This window comes from Myotis nattereri, assembly GCF_964212035.1.
Source record: "Myotis nattereri genome assembly, chromosome: 20".
Taxonomy (NCBI): Eukaryota; Metazoa; Chordata; class Mammalia; order Chiroptera; family Vespertilionidae; genus Myotis; species Myotis nattereri.
In genome coordinates this window covers 810029-821154 of record NC_138096.1, presented here as the reverse complement: position 1 = coordinate 821154, position 11126 = coordinate 810029, and the positions used below count along the sequence as shown (strand labels likewise).

Below are 11126 nucleotides of genomic sequence, written 5' to 3'. Positions count from 1 at the left end.
TGTGAGCCACGGACTGTGAGACATGGACTGTGTGAGACATGGACTGTGAGACACGAAATATGAGACACGGACTGTGTGACACGGACTGTGTGTGACACGGACTGTGTGACACGGAATATGAGACACGGACTGTGTGACACAGGATATGAGACACGGGCTGTGTGTGACACGGACTGTGTGACACGGACTGTGAGACACGGAATATGAGACACAGACTGTGAGAGACACGGACTGTGAGAGACACGGACAGTGAGACACGGACTGTGAGACACGGGCGTTGGGCGCCACTCAGAGCCCCAGGGAACTGCCCCTCCGCTCCTGGCCGAGGACGACCTGTGAGCAGCATCTGCCCGCAGTCCCGGCCGGCGGCCTAGCCGACCCCGTGGCCCTGTCTCTGCCTGGACCTGCCAAGGGCAGCGCTCGGGCCCTTTCTGACCCTGGACGCACTTACCGGCCACACGTGAGACACTTGTCACAACAGAGTGAGGGAGCGAGAGGTTTAATGGCGGCTTCCTGACTGATGGGCAGCGGGGACCGTCCTCCCCGTGCCCTGGGACTGTGGGGCCCTGGGACGGGGGCCCTGGGACTGTGGGGCCCTGGGACTGTGGGGCTCTGGGACAGGGGCCCTGGGACTGTGGGGCCCTGGGACTGTGGGGCCCTGGGACGGGGGCCCTGGGACTGTGGGGCTCTGGGACAGGGGCCCTGGGACTGTGGGGCTCTGGGACGGGGGCCCTGGGACTGTGGGGCCCTGGGACTGTGGGGCCCGGGACGGGGGCCCTGGGACTGTGGGGCCCGGGACGGGGGCCCTGGGACTGTGGGGCCCTGGGACTGTGGGGCCCTGGGACGGGGGCCCTGGGACTGTGGGGCCCTGGGACGGGGGCCCTGGGACTGTGGGGCCCTGGGACGGGGGCCCTGGGACTGTGGGGCCCGGGATGGGGGCCCTGGGACTGTGGGGCCCAGGACGGGGGCCCTGGGACTGTGGGGCTCTGGGACTGTGGGGCCCGGGATGGGGGCCCCGGGACTGTGGGGCCTGGGACGGGGGCCAAGGACGGGGCTGGTGCCCAGAGCCTCTTGTGTCCCGTGCCCCCCCACCCCTCCACGTGGGGCAGGTGAGCGGCCGCAGACCCAAGGGCCCAGCCCCACCCGCTACTGGGCAAGGGTCGCAGGGCAAAGGAGACGGGCCTCCTGGGGCTCTGCAGGCACCAAGCGGCCAGGGACGTGGGCCGTCCCGTCAGAGCCTCTGGGCCCGGCCGAGGTGTCGGGGGCGGGAGGTCGGGAGGAAGGAGCGCGAGCTGACGCTGCCGGACTGGCCGTCCCCACATGGAGTGGCAGTGCCTGGCTCTGCCCCCCGGAGGGCGAGGACATGCCGACTTTGGGGACTGGAAACGTGGCCCCCGAAACACCTCTCCCTCCTTCCCCACGGGCCTGCGTCCCCTCCCCTGGACCCGAGACCCGCATGGACGGGCTGGAGGCCAGGACCCGCCCTGCTTCCCGGGTTAAATCAGCGGGAACACGGCCGCAGCGACGAGGACGCCCCAGGTGCTCCCACAGGGACGGCCCGGAAGGGGCCCCGGCTGGTCCGCCCGGCGGTGGCACCCGCCTAGCTGAGCATCTTGTGCCGGTCGAACACCGTCTTCCTCTGCTCCTGCACCTGCAGCTTCCAGCGCTGCTGTGCGCCCTCCACGCGCTCCAGCACCGTGTTGGCGCGGGGCCCGCCCAGGGAGGCCACGGCGGCGGCCACGGAGCGGGCGTCCTGCAGGGGGAGGGAGAGAGGCGATGAGGGGTCCCCGAAGCAGCCCCGAGGTCTGGGCCCCCAGGGCAGGCCCCCCCCCCAGGCTGTGGTCCCCGCAGATCCTGGAGGGACGCCCCATGTGTGGAGTCTGCAGGACGACCCCTGCCCCCCCCCCCCCCAGAGCCTGGGGAAGGGGTGCTCAGGAGGAGTACCTTCTGGGCGCCCTTATTTTAAAAAAAATATTTTTATTGATTTCAGAGAGAGGAAGGGAGGGGAAGAGAGAGATAGGAACATCCATGATGAGAGAGAATCACCCATCGGCAGCCTCCTGCACGCCCCACTGGGGATCGAGCCGCAACCTGGCACATGCCCTTCACCAGAAACGAACTCGGGACCCTGCCGTCTGTAGGCCGACGCTCTATCCACTGAGCCTCACCGGCCAGGGCTGGCCCCCTTATGACCTGGGCCCCGCACAGGAGAGGGAGACGAGTGTGGCCCAGGAGGTTGCAGGGGCGGCGTGAGGCTGTGGGTGGGAGGAGGGGCGCGGAGGAGTCCGCCTGGCTGGACCCCGTGGGAGCTGCTGCATGGATGCGATGTCACGCAGGGCACGGGGCAGCGGTGGGAGCCGGAGCTGGACCCGACCCCCCGTCCAGAGCCCGGCCTGGTCCCCCTCTCCCGGTCCAGAGCCCGGCCTGGCCCCCCTCTCCCGGTCCAGAGCCCGGCCTGGCCCCCCTCTCCCCGTCCAGAGCCCGGCCTGGCCCCCCTCTCCCTGTCCAGAGCCCGGCCTGGCCCCCATCTCCTCGGACAGAGCGGGCGGTCCGCGCCTCCCGCCCCGCCCCGATGGACCCCGTCCCCTCTGCTCCCCGGCCACCCTCGTCCTCAGAGGCGGCATCCGCCCTAATTACCACCTCGCTGCTCCGACGCCCCAGCATTTCCTGCGGGACCCGAACCTGATCTTTGGGGGAATTAGAGCTGAGGGCCGCCCCCCCGCGGGGATTTCCTCTGGGCCTCCCGGCCTCTCATCTCCTGCCACCGGCTCTCAGGGGATTAACGCGGCGCTCCCAGCCCAGAGCCGCCCAGTCAGTGCAGCTCTGCTGCTAGCGCCCGGCTGGCACGGCTTCTGTCGCCACGCAGCTGCCAGGCGGGGAGAGGGGGTGCCCAGGGGAGCGTGGAGGGGGGGGCCGGGGCGCGGGCAGCGGCAGAGAGGGGCCTGGCGAGGGGGGAGGCCGGGAGGTGCTCCCCGCCCCGCAGAGCTGGTCACGCGTCCTGTGGGCACTGCCCACGGTGCTGTAGAGACGGACAGCGGCCCCGGGAGGCGTGTCCAGGGCCGAGGGACAGTCCCGTGTTGGGGGGGGGCAGCCGCAGGGGCGCCCAGAGAGCCCTCGGCAATACCGTGCACCCGGCTCCGGCGGCCCAGGCAGGGACGGGGCGAGGGCGCCGCCCCGGGAAGACTCCGTGGCCTGGCACACCCGTCGGCTCTGTCCTTCCCGGCTCGGCTCACGGTGGGCGCTCGCCCCACGGTGCCACGGACAGGCCTCAGCGTGGCCGTCTGGGCGAGGTGGGCGCCGAGGCCGGCCTGGGACGCTGCGGGCACCAGGACCTCGCCACCCGGGTGTGGGGCCACAGGGCGTCTGTCCCGCCCCAGGCCCAACCTCGTCCCTTCTGGGGGCAGCGAGGAGCTGGGGGAGCCCCAAGGGGGTGGGGGGAAAGGAGGAGGCAGCCAGGGGCCGGGCAGCGCATCGGGGAGCAAGCCCCCCGCCCCCTGCACGCACGCCCCAGCTTCAGCCCTCACCCTCTCCCTTCCTCAGTGGGGGCTGCCACGAAGGCTCAGGGCCAATGGTCCGGTGAAAGGTATTAAAGGCTCCACGTCGTGTCCGGACGCCCAGCCCGGCCTCGCCCTCGCGGGCAGGACCAACGCCGTGCCAGCCCTCCCCCCTCCGGGGCCGTGTCTCTGGAGCCTGAGCTGGCGGACCTCGAACCCCTGGCCTCGCCTCCCCGCAGTCGTCGCGGCCCCGGTGACACGGCGCCGGCCCCTCTGCCCCTGCTGCCCGGGCCGTCCCTCCTACAGCCACGACGCACGGTGTGAGGACTCGCGGGGAAACAGCTCGTCCTTAAAGACCAGCCAGCGCCCCTGGGCTGGGCCAGAACCGCCTGGGTCGGAACCACCGCCCGGATTCCAGGCTCAGGGAGGGACGCTGGGTTCAGCACCGCGGACAGCGGCCGGCGGGGCCGGACCGAGGCTGGGGGCCAGGGCTGGTCTGGAGGCGCCTGTGGACGCCGCCCCTGCCTGTGTGTCCTCCCAGGGGACAAGGGGCGGTCCCTCTCCGCGGGTGCCTTCTCCACGTCTCCTCGCCAGCTCCCCGGACGAGGGGCCCCTGGGAGGAGGGTGCCGTTCTCGTGGCCCCGAGTCCTCGCCACCCCAGGCCTTTGGGTCCCCGGGGCGGTCCCCATCTTCCCTCGATTCCCGCTCACCCCGCACAAGGCCAGCGCTGCCCCTGCGCCCGGGTGGGGGACGGGGGGCCACGCCGTGAGCAGCACACCCCCTGCGCCCCACGCCAGCCGGCTCTCCCTCTTCAAAGAGGACCAAACCCCTACATCTGAGCAGCCCCGTTTCTGTCCCAGCAAACACGCTGGCTTCCTCCCCTCAAAGGGCGTCTGAGCCCGGGGATTAGGCCTAATGCCGCCGGAATCCCGGGAGGCAGCGCCCAGCGCTGGGCCTGCCAGGCTTTCAAAGGGACACGCTGGCTTTCATCTCCCGGCACAGAGCTCCTCGCTGCGGGGCCAGGGGATGGAGCCAGGACCCCCAAGCCTGGGGCGGGGGCGGCCTCCAGAGCTGACCTGGGGGGCGGGGGGTTGGGGCGCAGGGGGCCTGGACAGCTCCCTCCTCGTGGTCGCCAGGTCGTAGGGGCCGGGCTGAACCTCAAAGACTCGGCGAGGCCTGTCCGGACGCTCCTCCTCTCGGGGTGAAAGCTAAGACCCCCCCCAGCCCAGCGGAGGCCCCTCCTTGTTTTCTAAAGGGAAACCCTCCAGACCACGAACAAAGCCAGGGACACAGCCTCTGCCCAGCGGTCAGCTGAGTGGCTTTGGGACCTGCTGTTCTGCCTCAACCCCACACCCCCTGACACACCCCTGTCCCCAGGTGCTCTGAGAGGGGGAGGGCTGGTAGAGGGTCCTCACCATCCAGGACCAGAGAGGACCCCTGGGCTCTACTCAGCCCTGCGGCCCCCCAGCAGCTGAGCAGTCATTGTCCTCAGAGCTGGCTTCCTCTGCCAGGAAGCCCTCCTGGATTAACACAAAGGAAGAGTAAGTCCCTGGCTGACCCTGGTCTAGGAGAGCCCCTCCTCCCCCCCCACGACGGCCTCCTCCCTAACTGTCCGTCTCCTAAACCTGGAGCAACAAATGGGGGGCATCCTGGTTTGGGGCGCCAGCAGGAGCGCAGGCCTCTCATGTTGCCTGGAAGACACCCCTCCTCCCCCGTAACCACTGTGCAGAGCTGGGTGCCCCTCAGGTCCGGTCTCAGAGCTTGAACACACGCTTGATCACCTGCCTCTCCCAGGATCCCCTGCCCTGCCTCCCGGGCACCCCGACACTGGCCACCGAGCCCCTCACTGCGGGCCATCCTCCTTCCTACTCAGCCAAAACCAGCACCCCCCGCCCCCTGGGTGTCCACTCTACGATTCGATTCCGGTTCTGCTCCAGGAGCCAGGCTCCCCATCTGACCCCTCCCCACCCCCGAGCCCCCAACCCAGAGGCAACTGTGACTTCGGACTCGATGTGGGGAGTGTCCCCAGGGCCGGGGGCCGGGCTCAGACCCCAGGGTGGGGCCGCCCCTCCTCAGGCTCCGCGCAGGAAGCCGGGAGCCGCGCATTCCGGGGAAGTCACGGGGCTGTAATCACCGCGCACCTCGCAATTACCCGGGCCAGGCTGCAATTACCGCCGCGCCCTAATCGCCGAGTGTTTATTAGCGGTGCCCCCGCCCAGAGCTGCGATTACGGCGCATTAATAACCAGGTAGGCACGGGGCTTCCTCCCGCACACGGACCACCCAGCGCCAGCGCCACCTCGCCGGGCCCGGCTCGGGCTCTGCCCACCTCTGGCCAAACACGTGAGCCGGAGGTGGGGGCAGCGGGCAGCGGGCGGCGGGCAGCGGGCAGGCACGAGCCCAGACCCACGTCACCCCCAGCTGTGCACTCGGATCTGAGCCCCTCGACCCTCGTGCTGGGAGCCTGCCCCTCCCACCTCCATCCTGTGCCACAAATGCTCTGAGCTGAACCCCGAAATTCCTGGGGATGGCTTCTCACCCCCGAGGCTGCCCAATGCCGGACATCAGGAGAGATCCAGGCCCCTCCCCCTGCCTCATCGGGCGCACAGGGCAGTCCCCACGAGGCAAAAACAGGAGTCTGGCCCGGCCGGCGTGGCTCAGTGGTTAAGCATCGACCTAGGAACCAGGAGGTGAGGGTTCGATTCCCCGTCAGGGCACAGGCCCGGGTTGTGGGCTCGATCCCCAGCGGGGGGCGTGCAGGAGGCAGCCGATCCATGATTCTCCCTCATCATGGATGTTTCTCTCCCTCTCCCTCTCCCTCCCTCTCTGACATCAATAGTCTGGGTGACGCAGGGTGCACGGAGCAGGAGGGGGAGCAGGGGCCTGGGGGAGGGCAGGACCCCCCCCCCCCCCCCGTGTGCGCAGGCGCCCTCACCTCGCTCTCCTCCTCGTGCAGCCGCTCGGTGTAAGCGTCGGGCTTGCGGATCAGCGGGTCCACCAGCATCAGGAAGGCCATGTACAGCAGCAGGGCGCCCACCACCGACAGGTAGATGACGATGATCACCTGGGGGACGGCCGCCCTGTGACCAGCCGGCCTCGGCCCGGAGACACAGGGCCCCACGGACACCATCCGTCCTCCCGCAGCCAGAGAGACAAGGAACGGCGAAACGAAACGTGTGGATCGGGGCGCCCTGGGATGCCCGGGGGGCGGTGGGGAGAGGGTCCGGCTCAGGGTGCACAGTACGCAGGGGGAGGGGCTGGGCTCGGAGGCCGAGGAGGAGGATGGACCCGGGGCTCCCCCCGCCCCCCACGGCTGGGAGCAGGACGGCTGAGAGGGAAGCTTCAGATCTGGGGACGCAGCTCCCAGTGCGGGACGGGCACCCCGCAGGGAGCGGAGGAGAGCCAGGGTCAGGATGGTGACCGTGAATCTCCTGCTGTAGGGAGAGCCTCCCAGCTGGAGTGGGGTTTGTTCTACAGAAAAGCCAGCTTCAGCCCGGCCCGCGTGGCTCAGGGGTTGAGCATGGACCTAGGAACCAGGAGGTCAGGGTTCGATTCCCGGTCAGAGCACAGGCCCGGGGTTGTGGGCTCCATCCCCAGTGTGGGGCGTGCAGGAGGCAGCCGATCCATGGCTCTCTCTCATCATGGATGTTTCTTTCTCTCTCCCTCTCCCTCTCCCTCTCCCTCTGAAATCAATAAAGATATTTATCAGAAACACTGGACCAGGAAATCGGTACGCAGGGCCTGGCTCGGTACAGTCGGCACCCGGACTAGGGGGCCACGGAGGCTCTGGGGCAGGAGTCCTGCTGGTGACAGAGGAAGGGACAGGCCCTGGTCCTCACTCCCTGTGGTGAGCCCACGCCCACACTCCGGTCCTGAGTCCACCCAGGGATGTAGCAGCACGAGGGTCAGGGGCGCCCCCAGGGGACCAGCCCGGCGTCCCCTCCATCAGACGGCGAGCTCTGACCTGCCTGTGAGCAGCACCCGGCAGGGCACAACCTCAGAGGCAGGGGAGGATGCCGACTTGTGGCTGGAAGGAGAGAAAGACAAGAACTGGGGGAAACCGGGCGTCTCCCAGGCTCTCACCCCCAGTGTCAGGGGAGCCCCAGGACAGAGGTCGCAGGACGGCTGGCTCCAAGGGGCGGGAAGTGGGTCCCTGTGCCTGGGACGGGCCTGCCCAGAAGCCAGGCCCACAGCCGCCTGGAACGTTCCGGAATGAAGCCCCAGCCTGCGGGTGGGCGGGGCGCGGCGCGAGCGGTCACCTTGATGGTGGTGGTGCTGCGCTCCTCGTACTGGCACTCACACAGCAGGCAGTAAGCCTCCACGTCGTGCCCGGGCACCGGCATGGGCTCCACCACGTGCAGGCAGTTGCTGCAACAGACACGCACGGCCGTGAGCACGGGTGCCGCGGGACCCGGCCCCGGCGTCCGCCCGGCGTGGGCTGGCGTCCATCGGCTTCTTCCCCGGTGCCCTTTGAACTGCGACCACACCCAGCGAGGTCCTGGGCCCCGCCCCCAGGACTGCACGTCTCAGGCCTTTGTGAACCAAAAAAAAACCTTTGGGGGGATCTGATGACAGCATGGTGACTGCATTAACAAGTGGATTGTGCACTCGAAAGGTGCTGAGCCCGGCCGGCAGGTAAGCGTCCACCTATGACCAGGAGGTCAGGGTTTGATTCCCGGTCAGGGCACAGGCCTGGGGTGCGGGCTCCATCCCCAGTGTGGGGCGTGCAGGAGGCGGCCGATCCATGAGTCTCTCTCATCGTGGATGCTTCTATCTCTCTCTCCCTCTCCCTTCCTCTCTAAAATAAATAAAAATATTTATATATATATTTTTAAAAGTTGTGAGAGATTTTAAATGTTCTCACCACACACACACACACACACACACACACACACACACACACTTGGGGGCCTGGAGGTGCTCACTAGCCCTGCATACACGTATCAGATCGCCGCTGTGCGTGCATCTCGAGCTCACCCAAGGCTGCATGTGGCTCACACCTCAATGAAGCCGGGGGAGCAAACAACGAAACACCAAATGCTGGGGGGCAGGAGGTGCAGGCAGCCCCCTGACCGCCCCACTCCACACCCCAGGAGAGGCAACACTGACCCGGACCCCCGTGGGGTGTGAACCCCCCCTTCTGTGCTCTGCTTCCTCCGGGACTGGGCGAGGACGGGGCGCCCCAGTTCCCGAGAACCCCGCAGTAGAAACCCCACTCCCTCCACCCACACGGACACCCCGGGCCCCCAACCCGACCTCAGCCCACCCTGAGCGTCCCTGATCCCCCGGGTCGGCCGCGCACGCAGCCTTACCAGTCCTTCTGCGACACGTTCTGCTTGTAGATGTGCCCGCTGATGTTTCTGTACGGGGGGCAGATGCATTTGCACCGGATGTCCTCGGAGCTCTGCCGGAGGAGGGGAGCAGGTGTCAGGGGGGCGCTGGGCCCAGGGTCTAGCAAGACTGCAACTCTCGGCTCCCTGCTCCCTCTAGGAGGCGGCCACGGCGGGGGATGGGGTGTTCACCAACCCCACGGACCCGGATCACATCACCCCCATCTCCAAGGTCAGCAGAGAGGGACTTCCGCAGGGACACAGAGCTGGCTAGGGCTGCCCTCCCCAGGGAGGACGCTGAAGGATCGGGGTGTCGGTAACCTGCGCCCACACCTGTGTGTGCACCTCTGTCCAGTCGCCCTGGCGGCTGGCCTCTTCGCCCCGTTAGCTCCAACGTCCCGGGCGAAGACCAGGGAGAGGATCGGGGTGAGAGGGACAGAATGGGCGGCTTCCATGGGGTTACTCGAGCTGCCCCTCCGAAGCCATAAGGGACGAGGCCACGAGTATTCTCACCCCAGTTCGGGATCCCCCAGAGGCAGGAGAAGCAACCAGAGTAACCCCAAACCTGGGTTAAATTCCTGACGTAATTGCTATCTGGTCTTTCCCAGAAACATCTCAACCAACCAATCAGGGGTTATCAAAGCTTCCCTGATGGTCAGGACCTCAACCTGCACAGACCTAACGTCGGGGTCATTTACCCGGAAAGAGTGGAGGGGACCTCAGGAGGCCCAGCCCGCGGGTTGGGGGACCCTCCCTATGCAGGAACTTCCACCTGGGGCCCCGGCCGGTTTGGCTCAGTGGACAGAGCCTCGGCCCACAGACCAAAGGGTCCCGGGTTCGATTCTGGTCAAGGGCACATCTGCATCGCTTGGTGGCAGGCCCCTGTGGGAGGCAACCAATCGATGTCTCTCTCCCTCCCTCTCTCTCTCTCTCTCTCCCTCTCCCCTCCACTCTCTCCGTAAATAATGGAAAAATATCCTCGGGGGAGGATTAAAAAACACACAAAAACCTCCACCTGGGAGCGCCTGACACCAGAGGGCGCTGCTACAGTTACTGGAACCACCAGGTGACCCAGGAGCAAAAGGAAGGTGTGGACAAGTCAGGGGGTGCCCCCCCCAGAACCCCAGTCTGGAGCACACCGTCCCCTCACCCGAAGGCCTGAGATCTGGCCTCCGAGGGGCCCCCCGCCCCCCCCCCCAAGGCAGGGCCCCTGCAGAGTGAGGGCGGGCGCCCCGCGCACAGCGGGCCCCACAGGTGCTGCAGGCTCCGCCCTCACCTTGTTGGCCCGGGCGGGGGGCGCCAGCAGACAGCCGAGCGCGGCCACGACGCACAGGAGCTTCATGCTGCGCAGCCTGGGGGAGACCCGACACCTGCGGGGGGAAGCACGGGGGTCAGCGGGCTCGGGGGGTCACGGGATCGGGTGGGTCACGGGGTCGGGGCCCAGGCCGCACGCACCTGGGACGGGTGGGGGCTGGGCGCCGGGTCCCAGGGCCTCCTCGACCCGGCGCCGAGTGCAGCGATCCTTCCCCCCACCAGTCTCGGGGAGCCCGGAAGAAAGAGGAAGCGTCCCGTGGTCCCCCCGCCCCCCAATCCCCGCCCGAACCCGCTGATCCCGGGCCGCTGATCCCCGCCCCGCGCGCCGCCCCCCACCGCCCGCCCCGCGCCTCCTCGGCCCGCTCAGAGCCCACGACACCTGCACGCAGAATCCGGGAGCCCCGACCCTACGGCCAGGCCGGCGCCCTTCACACCCGCGGTTTGGGGTCACGCGGGACCCCCCAGGCCGCCCCGATCGCGCTCCCCTCCCCCACGCCCGCCTGCTCACCAGCGAACCCCGGCGGCGGGCGCGCGCGCGAGACCCGGCTGGCCCCGCCCCTCCCGGCTTCCATTGGCTGCGGTAGCAGCCCGTCAGCCCGACCGCGCTGTCGTCGCCCCGGCAACAAGGCCCGCCTCCGCCTGGGTGCCGACGCTCTGCGCCAGGGACCCGGAGGCCTGTCTCCGCCCCGAGCGGACGCGAGCAGGGACCGTCGGCGGCTTTGCAAACGGGCAGCCCGAGGAGGGGCCCGGGAAGCAGCGCGGGGACCCCCGGGTTCTAAAACTGGGGGTTCAGGGAGGGGCTCAGAGGGCTCCGTCCTGGGGTTGCCAAGAGGAAGCGCTTTATATTAGAACGAGCCACACACACAACCACAGACCACAGCAAAAAAGACGGGTTCCGGGGCTCTGTCCGCAAAAACCCTGACATGCTCTTTAGGGACGTGAGGGATTGGAGCCCGCATAGACCCGCAAAACGTGAAATATTTTAGTAA

At 68.2% G+C, this 11126-nt stretch overlaps 1 protein-coding gene across 5 annotated transcripts; it reads right to left on the bottom strand.

Moving 5' to 3' along the window:
* Positions 1–483: 483 nt before the first annotated feature.
* On the bottom strand, positions 484–10702 carry TMEM9 (transmembrane protein 9). Of its 5 annotated transcripts, none has more exons than XR_013997282.1 (7): positions 10646–10702; positions 10100–10193; positions 8806–8897; positions 7753–7861; positions 6429–6557; positions 658–1753; positions 484–596 (listed from the first exon to the last, which is right to left on the bottom strand). XR_013997282.1 is itself a non-coding variant. In XM_081114579.1 (6 exons), exons 2-6 carry the CDS (start codon positions 10163–10165, stop codon positions 1601–1603), a joined length of 549 nt encoding a protein of 182 aa, XP_080970705.1. In that variant the 5' UTR covers positions 10166–10193; positions 10646–10702; the 3' UTR covers positions 484–1600. The 5 variants fall into 5 exon arrangements, 3 of the variants coding, with proteins under 3 accessions (XP_080970705.1, XP_080970703.1, XP_080970704.1); XR_013997283.1 differs by lacking the exon at positions 10646–10702 and adding an exon at positions 10517–10638; XM_081114579.1 differs by having other exon boundaries at positions 484–1753.
* Between the last annotated feature and the right edge of the window lie 424 nt (positions 10703–11126).